We start from the raw sequence: 27,210 nt of genomic DNA on the forward strand, positions 1-27,210 counted from the left end.
TTCGCAATGAAGCTGTAATTTCAACTTTCCTTCCTTTTTTTCTTAATAAACATATTCCCCCCTGTGGTAATTTCCAGCTGCCTCTTCTATGGTTTGCAGGTTACTCCCCCCTCCCCCATTACACCCTTCCACACAATTACACCCTTGATGTCTTGAGGGTGTTCCGTTACACCTTAAAAGGTGCGCGCCATGCACATGTTCTTTTACACCCTTTAAGGTGTAAAATTATTTAGAGTGTACTGATGTAAAATCTGCTGTGACTGTTGCAGAGGCACAGACGGACAACTGTGACTTAGAACTTTCAGGTGACATGTTGTTTCATTTCATATTGTAGAGATGGGACGAATCCAGAATTTTGCGAATCCAAGTCCGAATCCAAGGAAGGTTCTGCGAATCCACGAATCTTACGAATCTCGAATCTTTCGAATCCTTTCTTTAAAAAGAATCCAAAACGCAAAAAAAAGCTTCTACTGGAGAGTGTTTTGATGAGAAACGTTCGTGGAGGATGGCTACACGCGGCAGGAGAACGTCAAAGCCGGGGAGCTGGCAGGCGAGCCGATGCAGGACGATGTGGGTCACGGCAGTGGCAGTCTTCCGGCGATGAGCCTTGCGGACTGTCTCACAGGAGGATTCCGAAGATGCCGTCTTTTGTTGGGCGTCCGCTTATATAGCAGGAGGTGCCTTTGTCCCGTGGTCCACTTTCGCGTCTGGCCTTCAGACTTCCAGGAAAGAGACCTTCACTGTCCCTTTCAGCTTCTGGGAAAGTTCCCCAAAATAGTTTTCCTACGATTCCGGCGATCAGCACGACAAAATGGCCGTCACAAGTGTCAGCTGGATAGACATCCCGGAGGGGGCCTTGCCCCCCCCCCCGGGAAAGTTTCGGGGGGCTCAGCCCGCCCCCCCCCCCCTCATCCCCGCAGTCGGCGTCTATGGGTCAGATGGCTCAGCAGGGGGAAAGTTCAACGTTTATTCGATCTTCGAGATGAAATCGAAGAAAATCTTCACAACAAGCGGAAAGAATGCCCGGAAATGGGCGATCCCGAATGGTTGCGTGAGCTGGCGTTTCTCGTCGGCATAACTAACCACCTGAACATTCTGAATATGGGCCTGCAGGGGAAAGTACGCTTGATCAGAGATGTACGACAACGTCAAAGGTTTTGTGAGAAAGTTCGAACTTTGGGAGAAACAGCTAACGTCGAAGGATCTCTTCCACTTTCCTTGTCTAAAAGCCGTTGACTGCAAGAAGGGGAAACGCTTCGCACATACTCCTCGGAAGTGTCGGTGGTGCGGCGTCAGTTCATGTCAAGGTTTCATGACTTTGAGATCCTCGAGGCGATATTTCCTTTTCAGTTCTTCCAGAAGAGTTAAGCCCGAGCTCCAAATGGAACTAATAGATCTCCAGTACAATTCCATATTGCGACAAAAGTTTTACCAAATCAGCGCTCCCGGGTTTTACAAATATGTAGACAGGAAATCGTTTCCCTGCCTGATGTCTGACGTCAGCCGTGTTCTCTCGATGTTTGGAAGCACATACGTATGCGAGTAGTTCATTTTAATGATGAATATCAACAACACTGTATCAACAAGGTCCAAGCTGCGTGATGAGTGATGACCATCTTCGAGCCCAGTTTCCCACTGCGGTCAACCTACAAGTGGACCTCGGGAATCTGGTGAGGAAGAACAGGCCTCAAGTGTCGTCAGCCAAAGAGCGCGTCCTCCAGTACCCTTGTTCGCGTTTAGTTTATTCCGAGGTGCACAGCCTCCTGTCGTTGGCTGTAATAAAGTCGATATTGTATGATGAAAGAACGATGAAAGATGGAAGTCACTGAAAAGGTTAGCCAGCTGTAGGACCTACAGCTGGCTAACCTTTTCAGTGACTTCCATCTTTCATCGTTAGTTTCTTCGGCAATTTCAGGCTTTGTATGTATTTGTCCCCTCTATGTTGTTCCAACCTCAGAACATCAGTTCTCTCATGCTCCCTCGATATTGCATGTTCTACTGCGTATTTCCTTCGGGCTTCTCTTCTAGACGGTAGGATCGCAGCCAACAGCATCCATGTATCGCCAGGAGAACGAGTTCTGTGCCATATTAAAGACAGTTGAGAAAGTTGCCGCTGCGCCACGGGGTCCCCCAAATCAGAGGCAGTTTTTGTGTACGTTCACTATCTGCGGACCGCCGTCGTGTAGGACAGGCCAATGCGGCCCGCGACTCAGTTTCAGTTGGAGACCCCTGCTGTAGACAATCAATTGTCCCCTCCACCTTAATGCTATTGAGCCTTTCATTGACTTCCTGTGCGCATTTTAGCAAGAAGCTGCCTTTAGAAGCTATAAGGAGAGCTAGTAAGCTTGCTTCTATCCACTCGCTTTATAAAAAGTGCCTCTCGTTAAACGTTACTGTGGCCTCTGTGTTTCTCTGCGTTTCACGCTATGTTAACAAATGATCGCTATCATGAACGGTGCCGTACAGGAGCCTTCACTAGATTACATGACCTTAAATCCTCGAGATTATGGACGACAAGAACAGACTCAATTCTTTCAGCTTCACCAGTTGTTGCACGGGTGCCCTATAGGCGAGTGGGAGCAAGTAATATTGTGACGTGGTTGAGCATTTCGTTGCATTGTATAATCCCACACCATAATTTACAAAATTTGTATCTCAGAACTGATATGCGCTTATGCACATTTACACCCATTTAGTTGCATCCTCGACCTCATGAGGGGTATAGTTGCAACCTCGTGCTCGTGTGTGGTAAAACGACAGTGAAGGGAATGTACGAGCAACCTGATCATGTTTGACAGTGAATTACGAAATATCTAAACCATACCCGGGATGGTTATCTTACCATTGTCGTCGTCGTCATCATCCGTCTCAGTGGTCGTTGTAACTGAAACACAACAGCCATATCACGAGGTGCTCGTGCTGTTAGGCTCACAATATCACCTTTGGGAGAGGGACTGTCTTCCTCAGTAGTATCACTCGTGCTCTCACTCGTAGTTGTCGTTTTCCTCTTCGTCTGTCGTCGAGATGACAGTTTTCGACGCGTTGTCCGTGCGTCTGCAAAAAACGCATTCATGAACACCTCAGCCGCAAACTATTATATTAGTACTACTCCTTACGAGTCGTAGCATGTGAGTCTGTTCCCTTCATCCTGTCTCCCCTGTCTGGCGAATAAAAATAATAGCGTTCTTTAGGTACACGGCAAAGCTTATTTGCGTATTTCAACTTTGTTGCGATCGAAAGAGCATTGCCAACTGCAGTTTCATATGTCGCCTGTACCATGATCGTTTAGCTTTCTGTTTGTTACTTGCATGATTGGAAACATAGTTTGTCCCTAGGGCATAAATGTTTTCTTCGTCGTCCCGTCGTCCCCAACAGCTAATAAATGTTTATGCCACTGCGCGTGCTAGTCCTCTATATGTCACGTCGAGACTGGGAGGTACCCGGGTTCGAATCCCGGTGCCGGCTGTGCTGTCTGGGGTTTTTCCTGGGTTTTCCTCAGACGCTGTCGGCACAGTTCCCCTAGAAGTCGGCCCAGGACGCACATTTCCCCAGGGCGTCAGTCGAGACGTTGCCCACATACGTGAGGCCGACAACGGCAAGCCCTTTCACCATCACCACCACCACCCCTAGTCCTCTATATGAATGATTAATACTGCTCCGGGTATTCCAGAAACTGCTCTTTTCAGAAAGCAGACGTGTTTCTCATGAAGCCACATCCGGAGCCCCAGGTCATGCGTAAAAGTGCGTTCAAAGTTAAATATGAGGGCGGGACGAAAGGGCAGGGTTCTTGGCATTATTCTCTAACGATGATTAAGTCAGTGGTCGATTAAATCGGCTATATTTAGCTGAAACATGCTTAAGTTTCGCCATCCTTTTCCCGTTTCTATAACGGGCGCCAAGGTGGTTTACCGTAGCCAAGCCACGCGCGCTGTTGACTACCTCGTGGAGTAATCGTGGAGCACCTCGTAAACAAAAGGAATGCCGGTAAATGAATATCGATAGTCAAAACGATACAGTGCAACAACGAGGACAAGAAGAATCAGACAAACACAGACGCTGACTAACAACTCTCTGCTTTGGGAACCTTTTCCCCGCACTCTATCCATATGGACAGCTCCATGCAGCACAAACGGCAGAATGGAATGGCCCACGAAACACTTTTTCTCCCTGTTGCCAGAGGGGAACAAGATGATAATATTCCGGGCCTTTATCTCGCGAGACAACTGTGATCATGAGCGACGTTGCAGTACTCTGGTCCGTTGATTGATTTTGCCGACCTGAGGGTTCTTTAACGTGCGCCGAAATCTCGGTACACGGAACACCCTATTTAATGTCTCTCGCGAGCGTGTCTGAGCAACTTGTACCCTTCCACCAAAGTTGGTCCTGGGCCGGGTTTGAACCCGCGATCTTGGGATCAGCAGGACCGACGGAGCCACCGAGGCCGGCAGAAACAAGGTGAGACGTCCCTCGGGCAACAGGCAATCGCGAGTGTTTGGTAGATATTTTAATGGTATCAACATCATAATGCAGGCTCGTCGCCTTCGTCCCTCTGTGACAGGGAACTGCCCTTGATCGTTCGACCCATGTGGATTTTACCTTTGTTAGCCTTTACTGTACAGTCAACGGTATTTTATTTCGCAGTGTACTAACGTGCGCGCCCACTGGATGAAAACTGAAGGACGCGTGTACAGTGTCGCGCCACCCAAAAAGGTTGTTCTCATGGGAACGGGAAGTGGGAATTTTCTTGGCGCCGCGTCGTTTTCATCCCGCCTCCTTCACTTCTACAACCGGTGGCTAAATTTCAAATATAATGTACATTTGGAAAGGTTGATGCTCCCGGGACACTTCTACTGGAACATCTCACAGGTAAGGCTCGACGAACACTGATTAGTTCACGTAACAATTGGAAACAATATCACGGCAATTAAGTACTCCTTGCTTTGTCATAGAATTGGCTAGGGTAGCTGCGAGGGTCTAGGCCTAGGGCCGTCGTAGTCTCAGTGGGATGACTGGCGAAATAAATCATTGAAGAATAACACAGTGACAAAAAAATCGTGCAAAAATCCACTTTTCAAAAGAAATTTGCAAGAATAAACCATGTTAATGTCCCCGGTGTCAAAATCAACTCGTAGAAATACACTTCATGAAATCAACTCTTTAAAATAAATCTGTCAAAATAAATCCTCTCTGATTTGTGGATGGCCGAAGCTCCTTACGTCCGCCTCGAAAAATAGTGCGGCTGTCGTTGGGAGGGTCTCGTTATTCCCGATTGCGGAATTCCCTATCTTGAAATTCACGGTCGATTGAAACAGACAGAACGCTCCGATTGCTTCGCAAGATGATATGCCGTGTTTAAAAATTCGAGATCACTAACTAACCGTTCATCTTCACGAGTTTTCGATATCTGTTGAAGTCGTTTTAGCGAATGAAAGTCACATTGCGGCAGAGAACGGAACCGAAACTGAACCCGAACCGAAAACCGCTAAAAACCCGTATTTTTCGCTGAACCGGAACTGAACCTAACCAAAATATTATTTTTCTCGCGTTGAACCGAACCGCAACTGAACCGAAATAAGTTTAGGCGGTTACCGGTTCGCGAAACGGTTCAGACATTATGGGCGTTGTGAGGGATCGGAGGTATGATTTACACAGCGGATTGAGCCGCGTTGCCAAACAAGTACAAACCTAAACGGAAGAAAACAAACCTGTAACCTACAGTCACTATATGAGCTTCACCTTACAGTATCGACACGCTTTTCCGCTCTCATTATACTTCGGCTACGATCGACACTTACTATCAGGGTTTACAACTGCTTTTTCCTCTTTTTGCTGGTCGGGCGTCAAGTTCAAAGCTAAAGTTTTACTAGGCAGACCCCAGATGGCACAACCTTCATTATATAGGCATCCTTCCCTAATCTCTCCTCGTCTTTCTTTCTTTGACGGTCACAGCGTCCTGTTCATTGCGTTTCTCTCGCGCGGTTTAGGTCATAACCAGTAACCAACTATTACCGATCATTTCGTATTTACCTCTCATCGTGCATCAAGGTAAGCTAACGTCGAATCTCCTGGGTTGTCGTCAATCCTTATCATCTACCCGGTTTTTGGGGACAGAAAGGTTTCGCTTCCCGAAACCTACTTTAGGCAGCGTGTGGCCTTGTGTTTCTGTCTAGGAATTCTTTGATACCCTTCCCCATATCGCGGGGATAATCGATCAAATTACCCGTATAGGGATGCTAAAGCCCTCAACTCTTATTTTGGGCGTCCCTTTTATTAGAGTTGACCTGTTGGGGTTGGGCTGGTTGTTAGGCCTAGTTACCACATTGCTGCAGGTAGCTTTCGACAGTAGTATGTACAGGTGAATTATCGCCCACAGGCCGGATAGCCGCTCACTGAGCTGTGCACTTGATCACATTATCGCCCACAGGCCGGATAGCCGCTCATTGGGCTGTGCACTTGATCACATTATCACCCACAGGCCGGATAGCCGTTCACTGGGCTGTGCACTTAATCACATTATCGCCCACAGGTCGGATGGCCGTTCACTGGGCTGTGCACTAAACCACATTATCGCCCACAGGCCAGATAGCCGTTCGCTGGGCAGTGCACTTAACCACCTCATCGCCCACAGGCCGGACAGCCGTTCACTGGGCAGTGCACTTAGCCACATTATCGCCCACAGGCTGGATAGCCGTTAAATGGGTCGTGCTACCAAACCACATGGTCCACAGGCTGGATAGCTGCTCACTTGGCAGTGCTATAAGCTCTTTATCGCTCTGAGGCTGCATAGCCGATCACGGGGCAGGGCATTCGACCCACATTGTCGCCCACTGGCTGGATAGCCGCTCACTGGGTAGTGCATTGTGTTTATTTTCCGTTATGTGGGTATTTGAAGGGTCAACCCCTCTCCCCCTTTTTCCTGCTTTATAGGTACCATGGCAGCCTCTCCTTCAGGGGATTCAGACATGAGGAGTATTGTTGAGAATCTGGCCACAACTGTAGCCGCTCTGGTGGAGCGTATTCCTCCCATGCCCACCCAGGAGCTGGAGCTGGAGGGCTCGTATTTTGAACACGAGGAGCCGCTGTCCCCACCGGAGACACAGCTGCCTGCCCATCATTCCCCCCATGCCTTCAAGAGGGGGCTCAGGGCACCTCAGGTTCAGTGGCGCCCGTCTCTGGGGGATGGTTGATGGGGCTGTCGGGTGTAGGCAATAATGAGATCTCGCCTGACATCCTCAACTTCTTCCAGAGGCACTGGGGAGCGCTGCCGAAAGGCCTTGGTGGACTTCCCACGGGTGATGTCCCCCTTTCTCGTTGTCCCGGACTTAAACCCTGAGATGAAGTCCTTGGCAAGGGAGGTCTCCCGGGACAAGAGGCAGGGGAATTCTGATAGGGGGGCCCACCAGAGAGACCAGGTGCTCCGCGATGCTCAAGCGGTGGTGGTGGCTGCGGTGAGCCCGCTTGTGGCCCTTTTGGAGCTCTGCTCTGGGACGGACCAGGAGCCACCAGCGGGACAGATTTCTGGTTCTCAGGGTGGAGGGGTGGCACGGCGTGCCATTGCCGACCACTTGGCGGCCACGATGTCCCACCTCGGGAGGCTCTTTGCCACCCTGGCCACGGAGCGCCGGGAATGTGTGCTCAACAGGAGCGCCCCAGAGCTCCGCTCCCTCGTTGCGAAGGAAGCTCCGGCAGAGGAGGAAGGATCACCCCAGCTTTTCGGCCAGCGCTTCCTGGAGCAGATCCGCACGAGGAGCGAAACGTACAAGGTCCTCCGGGAGGCGCGGCAGAGCGCTTCCAGGCCAGCCACGGGGGAGACTGCGCCGAAGAGGTTCTGGCCTTCCTTAGCCCCCCAGTCCACCTTTCGGCGCCAAAACCAGCCGTTTCCAGGGGAGCTCTTCCCAGGCGGACCCCAAGGAAGAGCACCACGAGGTCCAAGAGGTAAGTCATCCCACACACCCCACCTCGCCATCAGGCAGGTTAGCCCTTTGTGCCCAAGAGTGGAGAAAACTAACAAGCGATGCATGGATCCTGCAGGCAGTGGGGGGATATCAGTTGGAGTTCTGTCATCCCCCTCCCCAGATTCCAATCCCTCACAGGGGGACGAGGCGTCTGGGAATCTCCCAGTTCAGTTAGCAGCGGCGGACTTGATTCGCAAGGGAGCCATCTCGGCCACCCCTCCTCACACAGCTCGCTTTCTATCCTCCTTCTTTCTGGTCCCAAAGAAGGACGCTCAGCTCCGGCCCATCCTGAACCTGAAGCACTTGAACCAGTTCATTGCTCACGAGTATTTCAAAATGGAAGGCTGGGAAACTGTAAGGGGTCTACTTCTCCAGGGGGTTTCCTAGCCCGCATCGATCTTCAAGATGCTTATTTGTCTGTCCCGATTCACCAATCAGATCGCCCTTGGCTTTGTTTCCTGCATCAGGGCAGTTGTTACCAATGGAATGTCCTGCCCTTCGGCCTCAGATCGGCACCACGAGTGTTTACAAAAATAATGAAGCCTGTCGTGGCTTCCCTGAGAGCTCGAGGGATCCGGTTAGTAATCTTTCTAGACGACATTCTGATCATGAATCAGTCTCCTTCCCAACTGTTGTCGCATGTCAGCTGGACAGTACTCTGTTACACTCTCTGGGATTCCTGGTAAACCAGAAGAAATCTCACCTCATTCCCACCCAACAGTTGTCCCTGTATTCCCTAACAACCCTGAGGGCTCTCTATGTAAGCGCCGGCCCTGAGGGAGGAGAATTTCGTTTCCCAAAGCCCCCTATCTGCAAGGGGCGCCCAAAGGGCGCGCGCCAGCCAAGCAAGCTCGCGAGCTCCCCGTACGCTCCCTGAGGGACGGTTGCATCGAAACGAACATGGAGGACATGTGCGATTTCATTCATGGATCGCGTCGAGCGATTCTATAACGGTTTTATGCCGACAGTACGACGAATTCGGGAATGGGAAAAACCATCTTGAGCGGTACGACGAATATGAACTCAAAGAAAGATAATGCTTATCGAAGTCGTCTGTGCATTATACCAACGTCTCAACATCAGGAGGGGCATGAACAATCGTGGCTTCCCTTGTCCGCCCATCCAGTGATTGTTACAATCTTGCCATTTTAGCGCAACCCACATACACACATAAAGAGACGATGATGAGATGGGTACAATTCATATTCGCAATACCCAACAGTTATACAACGTCTGAACACAATACTGACATGAAGTTTGCAAGACAAACGCCAGCAGATACCATAGTAACAGACGACAGCCGTCGGAAGCGGAAATGAAGCGCGGTCGTGCGCATGCGCTTCTGCTTCGTTCTACGAGGAATCGGGCCGAATCCCCTTCGAGCCTCCCGATGGCCAGCCCTTCGCTGAGCGCGTGCACGTTTACGTTTGACCCCCGTATTCCCAACCAACCCTGAGGGCCCCCTATGTAAGCACCAGCCCTGAGGGAGGAGAATTCCGTTTCCCAAAGCGCCCGTATCTGCAAGGGGCGCCCTAAAGGCGCGCGCCAGCCAAGTGAGCTCGCGTGCTCCCTGTACACTCCCTGAGGGACGCTCGCCTTAAAACAAACATGGGGGACATGTGCGATTGCATGCATGGATGGCGTCGAACGATTAAAGCGTTACCCTCACGGTGTTATTGCCGTAGGGAAGGACATCGTGGGTTCCCTTGTCCGCCCATCCAGTGATTGTTACAATCTTGCCCTTTTAGTTGAACACACACACACACACATTAGGAGACGATGATGGGATGGGTACAAATCATATTCGCAATACCCAACAGTTGTACAACATCTGAACACAATATGAAATAAAGTTTGCAACTCAAACGCAAGCAGAACAGGAGATACCATAGTAGCAGTCGACAGCCATCGAAAGCGGAAATGAAGCGCGGTCCTACGCATGCGCTTCTGCCTCATTCTACGAGGAATCGGGCCGAATCCCCTTCGAACCTCCCGACGCTCAGCCCTTCGCTGAGGGCCCGCACGTTTACGTTTGGGAAACGCATGCTGCCCTGAGGGGATGTTCGCCCTCAAGGGTCCCTGGGCTACGGGCGCCCTTAGGGCGAAGTTGCGGGTGGTTTGGGAATACGGCCGTCTGTCTTCTTAAGTTTCGCGGTTTCAACTACCACCAAGACAGTCGACCTCCCCAGGGCGAAAGGCAGGGCAATAAAGCTCTCCATCGACAACCTACCTCACCACTTCAGAGCAAGGGACTTAGCAAGGTTGATAGGTCGCCTGAACGCTACATTTCTGGCGGTTCTAGAAGCTCCCCTCCACCTCATATCACTCCAGTTCCTCCTACACCAGGCTTTAAAGCAGGGATCATACGAGACCATGATTATTCTGTCAGTGGAAGCAAGGGCGGACCTGGTATGGTGGCGCCGAATTCTGCTTCTGAAGCCCAGCCGCCCTCTTCTCGACAGGGCTGTAGTGCAAACGATCCAGACGGACAGCTCTCTTCGTGGTTGGGGGGCATGCTCTCAGTGTCAGGTAGTGGGCCGCCGATGGGCCACCGATCAGTTGCTCCACATAAACGAATTGGAATTGACTGCAGTCTTTCTGGGACTCAAGACCCTGGCGAGAGGAGCAACATCGGGGTGTGTTCTACTTCAACTCGACAACAGGGCAGCGGTGGCTGCGATCAATCGAATGGGCAGCACTCGCTCAGTCCCGTCTCAATACGATAGCGCTTCAGTTGTGGTCTTGGTGCCTGAATCGGGGTCTGACAGTGAGGGCTCAATATATCCCACGCAACCTCAATATCAGAGCGGACAGGGCATCACGCGTTCACTTCGACAGCAGCAGCTGGAAGCTACACACACAGGTTTTTCAGAGGATTGTCAGTCTTTGGGGGTCCTTCCTGGTGGACCTCTTTGCCGACCTCTCAAATTACCAAGTCCCACATTATTACAGTTGGAAGCCAGATCCAGGAGCCGCGGGCATGGATGCCTTCACTGAGTCTTGGTCAGGTCCAGGTCTTTATGCCTTCCCTCCCTTCAGCCTAGTGAGCCGCTGTCTTCAGAAGATGCTAAGCTCGAACTCCTCGATCATCCTGGTAGCTCCAATTTGGCCATCTCAACCTTGGTATCCATCCCTACTTCGTTGCGCCTCCCAGGAACCCCGTGTTCTCCCATCCCTCCCAGATCTCCCTGTCAATCCGCAGGGACTAGTACACCCTGTGATCGGCCAGGGCCTTCAACTGGCAGTGTGGCACCTGTCCAGCAGCTCACTCTGCAGACAAGCCTTTCTGAGGATGCTGTCTCGCTCATCGCCGCTTCCCGAAGGACAGGCACATGGCGGGCATACGACTCCTGTTGGCGAAAATGGAATAGCTGGTGTGGTGAAAGGGCGGTCAATCCCCTTTCTCTCCCCCTGAACCTGGTTCTTCATTTCTTGGCCCATTTACGTTTCAGTGAGCACTTAGCATACAGGACAGTTTGCACCTACCGGTCAGCCTTATCGCAGACAATTGGTCACTGTGGTGGCTACCTTCTGGGGGAGCATCCAGCGGTCACGAGGCTACTGCGAGGTGTTTTTAACCTCAATCCCCCTCGCCCCAGTTGCTCCTCAACCTGGCCAGTGGAAGTAGTCACAGCTCTCATCTCTTCCTTAGGTTCGAATGACTCCCTACCCCTGCGGCTCTTGACCTACAAATTAGCTATGTTGTTGGCTTTGACCACCGCAGGTCGCTCAGCAGACCTCCAGTTGCTGTCACTGCAGGGCATCAGACGTTAGGAGTCTGGCTGGGAACTGATTATGAACGGGCTGCGGAAGACTTCGCGTGCGCACAAACCCTGGCCATCAGTCTTTGTCCCAGCCTTAAATCATGATCCACTTTGTCATGTGAACGGTCTTCAGTCTTACATTGCACGTACCTCCCCCCATCGTGGTGGAGCAATGCAAATTCTCCTGACCACTCAGAAACATTTCAAGCCAGCGGCCCGCGATACGATAGCACAGTGGCTGAAACGACTCCTGGTAATGGCTGGTGTTGACACCCCGATCTTTAAGGCACACTCCACGCGAGGAGCGGCTACCTCCAAAGCTCAGACTAAGGGGGTTTCGGTAGCTGAAATCCTGGAAGTGGCGGATTGGTCCTCCGACACAACCTTCAATCGCTTCTATCGTCGAAACACTTGCGCGAGAGCAAACTTTGGCCCCAAGTCCTGTCCTAACACCGAAATTAAGCTTTGAACAAGCAGTTGTACACCCTGATAGTAAGTGTCGATCGTAGCCGAAGTATAATTACCTGTTCTGGCGAACGGTACTTACCTGAATTTAGAGCAGGAACTATACGAGGCGTAGAGAGACACTATCAGGGGTCTTCCCGCCCATGTATCTATATCCCACCCGTGTTAACATCTCTGGGTTAGTTTCTCTTTTTTGTCGTTGCATGCCGTGGGTACCAGTAAAACAAGCCTAATCCAGAAATAAAATTTGTCTTCTCCATTTTCGTTGGTGTCTTCACTGTAATTTCTTCACTCTGACCGCCTGTAGTTCGAAAGACGAGGAGAGATTAGGGAAGGATGCCTATATAGTGAAGGTGGTGCCATCTGGTGTCTGCCTAGTAAAACTTTAGCTTTGAACTTGACGCCCGATCAGCAAAAAGAGGAAAAAACAGTTGTAAACCCTGATAGTAAGTGTCTCCTACGCCTCGTATAATTCCTGTTCTAACTTCAGGTAAGTACCGTTTGCCAGAACAGGTAATTCACCTCGTCGCAGACTGTGACCATTGACTTTGGGTAGTCACGTGGTGCGCAGCGCGCTGGCGGAGAGCCGTGGGCGCCAGGTCCCCCCAAACTCACCTCGGAAATGCGTGCAACGAAGAAGGCCGCCACTAGATACCCCACTGTTGCCGTTCCGGATTACTTCAGCGCGCTAAGTTTAGCGGCAAAATGTTTTTGTTGTTTCTGCGAATGAATCTAGTCTTTACATGTCCAAATAAAACGCGTATAACAACTTTCTGTGTCGTGTTTCACTTTTTGGTCTCGTTTTTAAACGTGTTGAGCGATCAGAAGGATCTAGTGCACGGCTGCGTGCTTCACATAGTGTACCTGTCGTACCAGGCGCCGCAGGCGCAGTCGTCCATTTCTCCTTCAGTGACTTGGCATGGCTTGGATTGTGCTTCAACTGGATCTTTAGCGCGCTACAATCCAACGCATGCCAACGTCTGGTAACAATGGGGTATCTAAGGGCGGCCTCCGGCATTGCACGCATCGGGATAGGAACAAATACATGGGAAAATGGCGACCTTGGGGGACCTGGTGGGCGCAGTCATCTTGTGTCTTTCGTTGCGCGGACGTGACTGTTCTCTCCCCGAGTTGTGTTTTGCGCCCGGAAAGCCGCAAAAGCTGCGATATGCTGTGTTGTATTGTAAAAGCAGCACCACCAAGGGACATATAAGGTGTACAGATCTCCTCTCGGAAAGAAGAACAAACTTTGTATCGATGCGTGGCTCCACATCGTGAATTGAAAATCCTTTTGCTTTCTACAGAAGTTCTGCTGCTTGTTTGAAAACCCTGATGAAAGCCTCAAAGTGCATATACGCTCACTGAAGTTTCTAACACAATAAAGCTCAATATCGCAGTCGCACGGCACTCTTCAGTGGGCATTTAACTTAATGTTCATTGAAAATCTCATATGTGATGCCATCCCCCCGAGGTGGATATATAAAGTCAAATGGTAGAGTGCTTTTTGCAGTGTCGGGTTTTGCAATGTGTGTTTGGTTCACTGGCCGTTCAAAAGCACCGTCTGACTGCCGTATGAGCAGTCAAATATCAGACTATAGACACACGAACACAAAAGCAGTTCTATGCACTGCAGGCTATTAGTGATAAATTCCTAGTAGTAAATAGTATTAATTAGCAGTATAAATAATGGTAAACAGAGTAAATAGTATTTGTCGGTATGGTGTAGTGCTTGTGTACGCTTATTGAAGTCCTAACATCAACGCTCGCGTTAGCAACGGCAGCTTAGTAGCTCGGTAACAAGTACGGTATATTAGCTGCCGTGTGTGCACACTACGCAGTGGAATCCGGTAACATAAAGTGTGACATACAGAAACAACGACGTAACGTTCGCGCGGAACGGTGGTAGCTGCAATATACTTCGACAAATTTCAATGTCGTGACGGTTTCTTACGATATTGAACACGTAAATTCGCAGTAAGTATTTTGAGCGTTAAACGAAGCCTAATTACACAGGTCACAGTATCGCGTATGAGTAATGGACTTCAAATACACAGCGACGAGATAAAGCAACATCACCGCGCGACAAACCGAAATGGGAACTGCGCCGCCGCGCTGGGAGCTGGGAGACGTACGCCACAAAATGGCCGCCGTGTTCGCCCGCGTTCCTCAGTGACGATACTGTAAGCGAAGCTTATATAGTGGCTGTACTGCAACGCAAGTGCGCGAGGTATTTCCTCCTTGCAGCTATTGCGTTCATTCAGTTGTGTTAGGTCTTCCATTTGGCAGTTGTAGGCTTCCTTCCGTCATCACCACCACCACCACTTTGTACGCGATTTGTGTCGTCCAGCAACCCCAAGTTTTCATTTTGTGCTGCGAAAATAACGACCAGTCCCTGAGCAAGTTGAGACAGGGTGTATACGATGAGTGAATATAGAAAGTACAGAGTATGCTACCGTAACGTTGCACCTACAATGTAGATCTGTAACACAGTGTTGAGGTGAATCAGTGCTGTGTCGGCAACAACAACAAAAGTACATTTGTGTTATTTGAGAATCGTAAGGATGTGCTTGCTTTTAACCCATGGCAATCTGCTTAAAATTCGCTTTCCTGAACCGGTTCGAACCGATATTCTGCACAACCGCGGAGCTGAACTCGAACCAAACCAATATGCCTGAACATGAACCCGAACCAAACCGAAAAACTAACGGTTCCGATCCCAGCATTGCGGCCGTTAGGCTTAGCAGCGCGTACACGTCGGAACAGCACGTTGAGCAAGCTGAGCAGTTAGTGATATCGGATTCACGCTTATCTTGCGAAGCAATCGAGTATTTCAGTTTTCTTTCTCTCTCTTTTTTTTTCCTTTTTTTTTTTTTTTCGTGACCGTGGACTCCGAGATCGGGCCCTTGATAGCCCTGTATTCATACGCGCGTCGTCTTCTGCACTTTTAAGCCGGATATTTAAATTTTACCAGCTCTTATTTGAAGACACATCGTTAATAACGGTAGAAATATTCATAAAAAACGTTCGAGTTGTGCGTTGCACTGAAAACGACGTTGTGTCGCCCTTAAATTAGATTCGGCACGTTCCCTCCGTAAGCCTAACTATGATTTATTTTGGCAGTGTTTATTTTGAGGGCGTGGATTTTTCAGCGATTTATTTCAGAAGGTGGGTTTTCACGAGTGTATTTTTAAGCGTGGATTTTGTGATGTTTTATTTTTAATGATTTATTTCGGCGTACACCCGTCTCAATGATGAGCAGTGTAGCGACCCGTGGCGCTTCTTCGTGGCTTCCGAGGCAACTACATCGTTGTACGACAACCACCTATGCGCGCTATTTAGGTAAAATATGGCGCATTAGGTAAAATATAGCGCATTGTCGGGCTTGGTATTAGTGGCCGTATCAAGTTTCGAGCATAAAGGTTCATATAAGCGCTGTGGTATGAAGCGTTGAGTGCTCCATACTTCATCGTAGTATTTCCATAGTGCGGACGTGGAATCAGTGGCGTCACTAAGGGTGTGCGGTCCGCACCGGGTGATGGACAGAAGGGGGTGTCGCACCGCACCAGTACCGCCGCTTCCTCTTTTTCTCTGTTCGTGATGACGCACCAAAAACATGACGAGCTCTCTGTGAGCACGTGACTTTTTTTTTTTCTTTTCTGCCAGTAGTATGACAGTGTTAAGTATCGTGCATCGTGTAAGTGGTGTGAGTGGTTCTCGTTTCTCAAAGCATGGTAGGCCCTTATAACTGTGCTTTCCATACGTGAAGGAATGAATGAGCTAGAGGAGGCTCCCTGCTCCACCGTGAAGTGAAGCTGGAATTGTGGGCCGGCTGTGCGATGTCACTGCTAGCCTTCCGGATTAATTGTTACATATGCCTGTATTGCATAATTTTGGAACTCATGGAGAGGTGTGATCGTAGCATGTCGCGGGTGGCGTTTGCAGAGCATACTCATTGACTTTATCGGGTAACGTGATCCGTACGGGACCTCAAACAGGCTAGAACCCACCCTCCGTTCATACGTCACTTTTTCGCCCCCCCCCCCACTTTTCTCTTCTTTACAATACCCTTAGGGCGCCCCCTTTTCTTCCTTCCTCCATTGTTGCACACTTTGTTGCCGCGCGGTCTTATGGCCACCCCCCAAGCGCATGAACGTATATTTCGACGATCTACCTGGACCGGTGAAGCAAAGCCAACAGCCGTCGAAAAATTAGACTTTTCGTTTAATGGCGGATGGGATTGAATGTAGACAAACGGCCAGCATTCGTCCCCGCAAGGTCGGAACTAAGGACCATCATAAGTTAATTTTGAGTTCCATTTAGTGTTGGATGCATGACACCGCATGCGACCGTTACGGCTTTTAATTGGCTGCCCACTACCATCAACGATGGTGTAATGATGCCCGTCCTGTAAACATTTCAGTGTACATTTCATGCGGTACCTGGTGTGCCATATTTTTGATAGACAGACCCTGTCACATAGAGTTAATATAGGAAGGCTCTAGAGAACGTACTTGGCGCGCCGTCAATGGGATTCTCCTATCCCCGAGCGTCACCGCCCGTGCGCAGCCATCCGTTGGTCATGGACAGTGTTAGTGGACGAATTTCTGCCCCCTAACTACAGCAGAGCTGCTCCGTTTGTTGCCCACCCTGTGCAGTCACGTGGGATAACAAACTGGAAAACGGCCCGATAGAGGGAACGACATCCAGCGTAGGAAGTGAGGCAGGCCGTGTAACTGCGATGAGTACGTACGAATCTTCGGGATACGTGCAGGATTCAGTTGTGCTATCGGAATCGTAAGGTAAAGGTTGTCATATCAAACGTGAATCGTATGTCATCTATGGGATTACTTGCGGCACCGCCAACCCTTTGCTTTCCACCGGCACAGATGAAGATTGCCGCCTATGACGTGTTGAAGTGGCGTTTGTATGCTTTGCGAGCGAAATCAATAAATCGTTACCCATCGTAACGAATGTAGGCATGTATTTCCGAAGACAACAGTAATCGAAAGATGAATACACACTGTAAACCGTCATCTTCATGCTGCTCTGCGAACCAACGGGAACCGGAAATGGCAAAAACGAAACCACCCGCCATTCCATGCTCTGGTCTGTCGAGTTTCGTGATAGTAAAGTGACTAACGAACGACAGCACACAAGCAAGTGATGTAGTGGGAAAATATTCACTGCTTATTTGTTTAACAAACACATATGAGATACGGACATAGTACGACGAATTTAGATACCAAGTGATGAATTTAAGAAAACGAGCACGTCAAGTTTAGCGGAATGAAGCCGCCAACGAAAGGCAACGCCTTCCATGACCAACGGATGGCAGCCCCCTTGTGGTCACGCTTTTTTGAGCGAGTCCGACCCCCCTGTCCTGTCATCGTCGGTGTGATATTGCCATCGACATCTAGGAGGTATAGCGCCATTGTAGCAACTAACGGCGGCAAGATGCGTTAACGCAGACTACAGTAGGTTTCAAGGACATTCCTCGTCTTCATTCTATATTTGCGTCGGCTTATTCGTAAGTAATAATCTTGACCGACAATACAGTTCAGAATAACGTTCATTACCATTAAAGTAAAAAGAATGACGATTAACCGGTTAGAAGCATGAATAATTTAATTACAAAGACTTTCGTGCAGTAGTCTGCACTTCTTCAGGTAACCTTCAGTCAGGTAACCTGAAGAAGTAACATGTTACCTGAAGAACTGCAGACTACTGCACGAAAGTCTTCTAATTAAATTATTCATGCTTCTAACCTGTTAATCATCATTCTTTTTCTTATCTCGCGGGCTTGTCATTTACTTTTAATCTACTTTTTATCTTATCATATACCGGAGAGGGGCCATTTGATAACGCGGTCCGGCCCCGGGTGGTCCGTGTCTTTGAATGCGCGGTCCATGAAACGGTCGTCGGGGCAGTATCGCTTGCGGTGCTGTTCCGGGAAGATCTTTTCTTAGATCTACGCGTATTACCCTTAAACATTGTTGTTCCAGCTGCCACGTAGATGAAATGAGGTTGCTGTTTGTATGTGGGACGGGATAAATGAACGGGCCACCACTGGGCCTCCAAATAATCCTTAAGAAATGTCCTGCTAGAGGTCAAAAGTAGGATCGTTACTTACTGGATTCATCTCGAACCCCCAATCCCAAGCTCGGTCTCTCTCCAGCTGCGTCACTAGTTGCGCCAATGCTGCCATCGCCGGCGACTACCACTGCAGCAAATGGAGTTTTGTCAATGAATTAAATAGGTTGTGACACTTGACCACAATTTATCCCGCATAAAGGTAAAAGACGATTACGTGCATCGATGCGAACATGTATTCAACTTTTTTTGTATAAAGTATGGTATAAAGGGGCCGTTAAATACACACTGCAAATCGGCATAGCAAATAACGAAACTCATCCACTGTTACATCAGGCAGGAATCTCCGCCTGTGCTGCAGCCACGGGAGTGGTCACATGTTTACGAGAACAAATAGGAATGGCAGTAGCTTCTCTGACGTCAGAACTGATGGACGCGAATGCGTATGGAGTGGTTTGTATATCTTCAACTGGGCAAGTTTTTTTCCCCTCAACACTCAGGCGTGCAGTACAAATCGTACATCACTTAATGTAGTGCCTCCACCCCTTAAAAGTAACAACAGTTTGAAAGAAAACAACATCATGCAGTACAGTGTGCTTACATGGCAAGGACGTTGAAGAGCACGAAGGAGCATACTGCTCCTCACAAGCATGGGTGTACCGAGAGGGGGCAAAGTGGACCGTGCCCCCCCCCCCCCCCCACCGAGCTTCAAAGTCACTTGTGAAGATAGTGTGCTCTTTAGACAGAGGTTCTAATGATTATTCTAAGATGTCAAAGTATGAATATCTGAACACCCTCACAGCCCGCAGCGACCGTCTCCAGGAAAAGTGGGGGGTTTGCCAATTGCCCACCCCCACGGAAGCACTTTGCCCCCTTAGAAAAAATCCTGGGAATGCCCATGCTCACAAGAACAGGAGAATAAACAAGATACCTGCTTCTTTTTCTACTTGGTACGACATTTATAGGGACAATCCGTAAAATCACCCCAGTGGTTCCCAACCGGGGAGCAATTTCATGGCTCCATGGGAGGAATTAGTCCCGCCTAGACCTGTAGGGGATAAAGCCGAGGCTGATCAGCGCGCACGAGCCTCGCTTTCGTGATTTAGTCAGTTCTGGGCTGACCCACTGGTTCTGTTGGCCACGCCGCTGCATCGACCCTTCCTCAAAGTGGTGACCCGAACGTCCCAATGTCGCTGCCAGCAGACGTGCACATCGCAGGCTTGCGACATGGACCCGACGCTCCTCCAGCCGGTGATCCCGATGGCTCGTCCAGCGTCGCAGTGATCGCATACTCATGTCATTTGCCTGCTTTTTGGCTGAACAACCCTCATTTGTGGTTCACTCAAGCTGAGTCCGAATTCGTGCTAAAAAGCATCCGTGCCGAGACATCCAAATACCATCTGACCATCCGCGCTCTTTCGGAGAGGGACATCACTGAAGTAGCCGACATCGTGGCCCATCCGCCCGTGGCCTCGCAGTATCAGCATATCAAGAAAGAGCTACTAGCCCGCTTCCAGTCTTCAGTCACTGAGCGTTTTCATCGGCTGCTTTTCGCGGAGAAACTAGGCGACAGTAGGCTCTCGCAACTGCTACGCCGACTTTATGCTCTTCTTGGAGACAAGGCAAGCTCGTTCGACGAAGATTGTCTACGGGAACTCTTCCTTCGCCGCCTACCGCCTTCCATCCGCAATCTCTTGGCTGTATCACAGGCTCGGTCGCTCACAGCATTGGCAACTTTAGCTGATAAAGTTATGGACGATCGTGGGGCGACCATATCACAAGTTCAAGCCACTTCTTCTGCCCGTACAAACTCGGAGATTTTGCAGCGACTGCAGGCGCTCGAGCAGTCTCTCGACAGCTTGCGCCTCGAGCTCGAGGCTGGCCCCCGTACCCGGTCACGATCTCCTACAGCGAGACCAATTGCTCGTCCTCACGCGCAAGCCACCACTCTACCGCGGAATTCCTCACCTCGTCCACGCCAACGAGGCGCTTTGGAGCGTGTCCTGTCCCCCCGCCGATCTCGTCGCCTTTCCCCGCATCTTGACCAACTGTACTGCGGCGCTTCAGCCCGCCAGTGCCACCCACCTCAAAACAACGCCATATCATCCTGCGACCAACTGACTCGTCGATCGATGCCACCGTCAACTCAAGTCCGCCCTTCGCGCATACCCCGGCCCCAACAATTGGGTTGATCAGTTACCCCTCGTCCTTCTGGGTCTTCGCAGCGTCGTTCGAGAAGATCTCAAGTGCTCCACGGCGGGGTTAATTCACGGAGCCACCTTGCGCTTGCCAAGCGATTTCCTTTCACCTGTAACCCATGATCGTACGCCTACAGTGGAATTCTTTCACAGGTTGCGCCAAAATATGTCGCTGCTTCGCCCAGTTGCCACCAGGTTTTCCGCTTCGCACCCACTTTATTATTCAGCCGGCCTTGCTCAAGCCAAGCACGTCTTCGTCCCATGCGATGCCGTTCGGAAGACCCTAGAGCGACCCTACGATGGCCCCTTCGAGGTCCTGTAGCTCAACGCAGCGTCTTTCAGGGTCAAGCTCCGGAAGCGAGAGGAGCGCATCGACATCGGTCGGCTGAAGCCTGTATTCCTATTCTCGGACAGTTCAACCAGTTCGACGGCAGCCCTCACACCCGTCGTCACGAAATTCATGTCGTTTCCAATCCGTTCCGAAATCCAATCCATGTGCGTTTTCAACTCACCTCCAATCGCAGAGGAGGGGAGTACTGTGAAGACAAAGCAAAGGCTGATCCGCGGGCACGAGCCTCGCGTTCGTGATTTAGTCAGTTTTTGGCTGACCCACTGGTTCTGTTGGCCGCGCCGCTGCATCGATCCTTCCTCAGATCTATGATCTGTCTTCGAGCGCTTATAACAGCTAGCAGTTTGTTCCTAAGTAGTGCATTCAAGGACATGATCCACGCACACCTCAGTATACACAGCGCATGTCGCACCAGAACGTACTGTTGCAGTCTCTTCGGAGCCTTGCAGGCAGCAAATGCAAAAGCTAGAATAACTGGAATGACCAGAATGACCCCCAGGGCGCTGCGTAGGAGGTGGTGAGAGGGATTGACGCCAGCACCGCCACCTGTTAGTACCATTAATGTGTAATTGTAAGACGCACGCGTTGTAAAGTCTTACTTGTATGTAAAGAGAATGTAAAGTCTTTACAACGCGTGTGTCTTACACGAGCTTAAGCACGGTGAACAGTGACAAGCAACGCGGTAAGTTTCACGCACTGTTGTGAAATACGTATGACAGTGTAATCATGTGATCAAGAAGTCGCACAGGCCGTGCTGTAAAGAGGGAAAAGTGCATCCACTGTATGATACACCGTCAAGCGCTCGCGTCAAAAACGCTTCCAACTCCATTGTAAGAGGTCCTTAATCAAGCGATTCAGATTGCCAACTTTGTCAAAGGGGACGCTGTCGAATCGCGACTTTTCAAGGAACTGTGCAGTGACATGGACGCAGGTCACCAGTTCCTCCTTTTCACATAAACGATCATGGGTTTTCAATGGGAAACGTAACTGCCAGAGTGTTTGAACAGGGGAACATGACGTATTTCGCGTGGTTGAGCGGTCAAGAATGGATATTGCGTCTCGCCTATTTGGAGGACATGTTTGAGCAGCTGAACATGCTCAACCTTCAGATGCAAGGAAGGAACACGAACATCATCAAGTTCATCGACTCCCTGGAGGCCTTCTTGTGCAAAATGGAAAACTGGAAAAGGAAAGTCAAAGGAGGTGACGTCGCAATGTTCAAGAGGCTATAGGCTCGACGCTTAGCGGAAGTGACCATGATGGCAAAGCTCCAGCGTTTGCCCCGAAAGAAATTCTGCTCCACTTCACAGCTTTGGAAGGTGAATTCCACAGGTATTTCCCTGAGACTGGTGACAACGAGTTAGCTCTAGTGCGGAATCGTTTCAAGTTGTCAGTGGAGAAGGTGCCTGATAATTATCAGGACGAATTTTTGAAATTCGCTGTGCTAAAGAAAATTGCTAAAAAATGTCGATGTTAAAGTGACGTTTTGAGCGAAAAACTCTTCTTCAAAATACCAAAAGCTGTAAAGAAACATTACTTTCCAGGATAGATGTTGGGCATACCGCCCAGCCCACTAGGCAGCCAGCGAGTGTAGCATGTGTGGAGGAGGGCGGCAGGTGATGACACCGGATGACAAAAAAAAAGAAGAAGAAACAGGCTTCCGTTAAGGTAATGCAATAATCATTTATTCCTTTATCTCGCGAAACAACTAACAGGGAAAAGTAACGGAATCTTTCTCGTTTCCGTTACCACCTCCGTTGCTGGCCCTTATTTGTTTCTGTTTCAGTTTCGGTTACCACCATTGTTGCTTTCGTTTCCGTTACGTTTCCGTTTCGGCTTTCGGTACCGCCCCGCCTGTAGCCTTTTGTTTTCCTTCTTCCTTTTCTTTCCCTTTTTAAAAAAAAAAAGCCCATTGAGACCGTGACAAAACTTAATCCCTCTACGTTCTGAAGTCTATTTTGAGGACTCCAGGGATACATGCATAAAAAAGACAACGTTTATTCAAAATACACCTTTAGGTACGTGATTTCTGTGAACAGCTAATATGAACCTGGTTTCCAGGAATGTTACTCACACTTGCAACTTCCAGGTCACCATAAGCGTATAAGAACTATGCTTCTTCTATTTACTGTATACTACTTACGTATATGCTCCAGTTTGACAGTTCATTTTAGTTTTAGTTCTTCAGTTAATTTTAGTTTGCTTCATTGAGGTTTATTTTATAAATTTATCTACATGATATGGTGAAGAATTACAATTATTCGGGTCCTGCGGTACACGAATTATTACCGTAAATTATTGTCGTTTCCGTTTCTGTTTCAGGTATTCTAACTGTGCGATATCCGTTTCGGTTTCTGTTACCGTTACCTGCTATATTTCCGGTATAATACCGTTTCCGTTTCTGTTATCTTGAACTGGGAGCGTCGCCAGAGTAGTCGGTTAGCGGCCTAATATTGGCCGCGTAAGGTGGATGTCTCACCGCACGGCACGGCACAGCACAGCTTGCGGAAGACGGCGTGTCTAAGCAACATGTACGCTGTCACGAAATTGCCTGAGTCCTCTGCTGGACACGCTACAAACTGAGAGCGCTTCCAAATTCAACGTAATTCATCCAAAGTAAAATTTTTTTCTCACACGTAGTAGGCTACGATACAGCAAAGCCACAGGCGGGAAACTTTTATCACTCCAACACTATGAACCCCTAGGCACTTTCGCTTATCCTTGAAGTAGTCTGAACCCAGGTCCACTAAAGGCCAAAACTTACTTTCTTCCTCATCCCTAGTAGAGTTAACGTATGGGAAGTCTGCAATATAGAGTCGGCCTGTAACGAAGTGCTCCCATTGATGGCTTACTCAACTGCTGGCCTTGAAAGCGTAAGCACTGACGGAGATCACACCAAGAATGACGACGGCAACTATAATTCCGCTCAGGTAGATGGCAGATTCCGGTATTATTGCGCTGCGGCCCCCAGTGCTGGAAGAATCCAACAGATGGGTCTCGGAGACGCTAGAGGACAGTACAAGTCTCTTTGGTAATTTTTCCCCAGATATTCAACGGAACACACAAAAAAAATATTCCAACCACTTCACGATTACTAGAAAAAAATAAGGAGAGGCGGGACACACAACAGGAGCGACAAGTTTTGGAATTTTGTCTCGCCTTTTTTCTTTGTCGCTGGTTTTGTTCCAGTGAGCACGTACCAGATGTCCCTTGTGATTTTGACCATACCTATATATAGGAGTTCTATTATGGTGTTATAAGATGAGGATGTTCACATATCGCGTATCTGTGGAGTCATCCCGCCTGCAACTCCCTCATCCAGGGACAGACTAGGATGAAAGATAACAAAAAAAACGTCCTACATGGAAGAATATATTAGACCGGCCAACAGCCATCATGATAGTGCGCCTACGGTTCGACTCTCTGGTTGGAACTAATGAGCAGCAAAACGTTCTTAGCTATGTGCATCAACAGTGCAGAATCAGGAGCGTGTCAAGTCGCCTGCCGGGGACTGTTCCGGTAAAGGCTATGGCTAGTCCGACCCTACTGGCATTCTTCTTTTCCTTGTAGTCTACTGATCGCAAACTAACCTCGTAAGAAGACCCCACGTATGAGTACTTGTGTGAATACTTACATGGATCCTCGCGATAGTTGAGACAGCTGAGATAGTTGGGAGTTCTGCGAGGGCCTTTGCGACTCCTCCGATGACGGGTCCGCTGCAATCACACGTTCTGCTTACTGCATATGCACAAACGAGAGACAGAAAACTTACAATCGCCCATGGAATAACGCGTTGCTGGTTAGAGCACGCCAAGCACGCGCAAATACGCCGCGCACAATACGCGGCGCTCAAGTGATTAGCGTCTGATGTGGTAAACAAACTACACGCGTAGTTTGTTTACCACGTCTGGGAGATCTACACGTTGGAAGAGATATATTGATAATGATAATTCGTGGGTTTACAACAGGTGAATATTGACGCTTACTGTGCTATATAAATTGTGCTCCATGTGATAAAGTTACACGGATGAGGCTACCGAGTTTTTTAGATCACCCACTGCTACGGCGAAACCAAGCCAACCACCATGCCAAGCAGGTGTCAGATTTTACGTTTTTGTATGTTTCGGAACTATTTCAAATACTACCCTTTGAGACAGCGCAAGCAGATGACATCAAATTGGCCGCGAGACGAGGTTGATCTCATAGAGAAATCCCGAGGAACATCTTTAGGTCTTAAAAATCTGACGCATATCGCTGTTGATGAAGTGTTATATATATATATTATATATAAAGAGGGGGGGAAAAGCCATTAAAAAATAAGTAAATGATGCTAGACGTGTTTGAAATTCAAACTTACAGATTAAAATGGCTTCTACGGCTGCACGTAGAGATTGAGTGTATATTATATATATGTGAGAGAGTGTATATTATATATATATATATATATTGTGAGGAAGAAGATGGTTGGTTCAACCAGGCGCTGTAAACGCGCGACATATTAAAGCTTTCTTTTTTGCCGTTTGCACCCAAGCTCACCGGCTGTACTCGTCCTTCTTCCACAACCTAACATTTGGTGGAGGTGCGGTACTATCCCTGCTACCTCTCACACCGTTAGACGCCGCCATCCTGCATCTCCGGGGCGGAAAAGTCCTCATGTCTCCACCATCAGTGTCCACGCCGGCAGACGGCACAGGACAGCCTGCTCAGCCCGCTCCTGCGCCTCGCTTCTTGGCCCGACACCGGGACCCACCAGTTTTTGCAGCTACAGAAGATCTCTGCGTCGACGACTGGCTGGCGCAAGTGGACCGCGTCGCCAGGCATAACAACTGGGACGACAGCATGCGGTTGGGGAACATCGTTTTCTACCTAACATCTACCGCGCTGCAATGGTTCGAAAACAACGAATCGTCCCTTCCCACCTGGGACACTTTTAAGACTGCTATTACAAACGCTTTCGGCAGGACAGAAGAGCGGAAGAAAGATGCTATCCGAAAGTTGAGCACGCGCCAACAAGGACTATAATTATTACACGTTACAAAAACGTTGCACGTTTCTAATGCCGCACTACGATTTCGCTTGCGTTTTGCTCCAACATTTATTACATCTTGTACGTAGCGCCACCTCATTACATTATCTTACGACAGAGCATGTCACTGCAAAGAATGCACTTGGAAATGGCTTTGCTAGGGACAAATGTCCCTAGAAGTGGGCGGAGCGTTCGGGTGGAGCGTGTCGCGTGGACTCCACCCAAGAGCTCGTGACGTGCAAGTAATGCACGCATTAGTTTCATCCAGACTAGCTCCCCAGGAAGCTTTCACGACTTATATGGAGGACGTGCTCTTCCTCTGCCGTCGAGTGGATCCCAAAATGCCGGAACCTGACAAGATTCACCATCTGCTGAAGGGTCTGGCGGAGCATTTGTTTAGCGGCATTGCTTCGCAAGTTTTTACATCTGTAGGCCAACTCGGCCAAGCGTGCAGACGATTGGAGGACTTGCGCGGTCATCGGATCTACACCTCAGTTCCTGGTGTAGCACTAGGAAGCACAACGCGGTTTCCGAGTAACGACTTCGATGCGGAGTCACTGTCCATACTTGTTCGGAAGATTCTTCGAGAAGAGCTTGCGGCCCTCGGTCATGACCTGGGCACGGACACTCCATTTCAGCCGCGTTCTGCGGGAACCTGTGACGACATGGCAGTGCGTCGCCTGGTGCAAGATGAGTTGCAAACTATGTCTTCACACGTTGCTGCTTCACCTAGGACGTACGCCCACGTCTGTGGCTCTCCTCATGTTTCGCAACCACGTGCGCTTGGAATCCCCCAGCCTTCAGGAGTGGTCACGGCACCACTTGTGGCGCGGCGGCCACCGCGTCGCTACTCGGGCCCTGTGCAAGACCGGCGTCCTCGCTACCGCGCTCCTCCAGTTTGTTTTTATTGTCACACACCCGGCCACATCGCCCGTTACTGCATCCGCCGCCAACAAGACATGAGACGGGAGCGTTTTGGGACTCCCCCTAGGATGTACTACGGCCAGCGATTCCCTACTTACTATGATTCAGCGCCAAGTACGGAATGGGAGCAGAAGCCGTTCGGAAGCGATCGTTTTGGGGCTGATGATTCCAGCGAGACCTCGTGGTACGGGGAACAAGCAAGAAGCAGGATGCCACGGTCGCCATCTCCCCACCCTCGACGCCGGTCTAGATCTCCCTTACACCAAACGGCGCCAAAGTCGTATGCGGCTCCAAACTGAGCGCCGCAGCCTGCGATGCTGCTGAGGGTCAGGTCGCGAACTCAAGATTGCCCAAAAGCCCTCCACGTGTTACAAATTACGTTACCCTAGATTTTGACTGTTGTAGACTAGAAGGACTTGTTGACACTGGTGCTACGGTG

At 49.5% G+C, this 27,210-nt stretch overlaps 1 protein-coding gene across 3 annotated transcripts in view; it reads right to left on the reverse strand.

The window, feature by feature from the left end:
• The window catches only part of LOC135396592 (uncharacterized), a 48,532-nt gene extending 23,835 nt beyond the window's left edge, over window positions 1-24,697 (reverse strand). The window contains exons 1-8 of one of the 3 annotated variants that reach the window (XM_064627636.1): window positions 24,594-24,697; window positions 24,456-24,537; window positions 23,679-23,794; window positions 23,586-23,624; window positions 18,315-18,404; window positions 3,117-3,161; window positions 2,941-3,054; window positions 2,843-2,884 (exon numbers count right to left, since the gene is read on the reverse strand). In XM_064627636.1, coding sequence (XP_064483706.1) covers window positions 2,843-2,884; window positions 2,941-3,054; window positions 3,117-3,161; window positions 18,315-18,404; window positions 23,586-23,624; window positions 23,679-23,794; window positions 24,456-24,537; window positions 24,594-24,603 — 538 coding nt within the window. In that variant the 5' untranslated portion in view covers window positions 24,604-24,697. Of the gene's footprint in view, window positions 1-2,842; window positions 2,885-2,940; window positions 3,055-3,116; window positions 3,162-18,314; window positions 18,405-23,585; window positions 23,625-23,678; window positions 23,828-24,455; window positions 24,538-24,593 lie in introns of all 3 variants that reach the window. The other 2 variants (XM_064627635.1, XM_064627637.1) reach the window with 2 other exon arrangements.
• Between the last annotated feature and the right edge of the window lie 2,513 nt (window positions 24,698-27,210).

The sequence above is a fragment of the Ornithodoros turicata genome, chromosome 6, assembly GCF_037126465.1.
Source record: "Ornithodoros turicata isolate Travis chromosome 6, ASM3712646v1, whole genome shotgun sequence".
NCBI classification, from domain to species: domain Eukaryota; kingdom Metazoa; phylum Arthropoda; class Arachnida; order Ixodida; family Argasidae; genus Ornithodoros; species Ornithodoros turicata.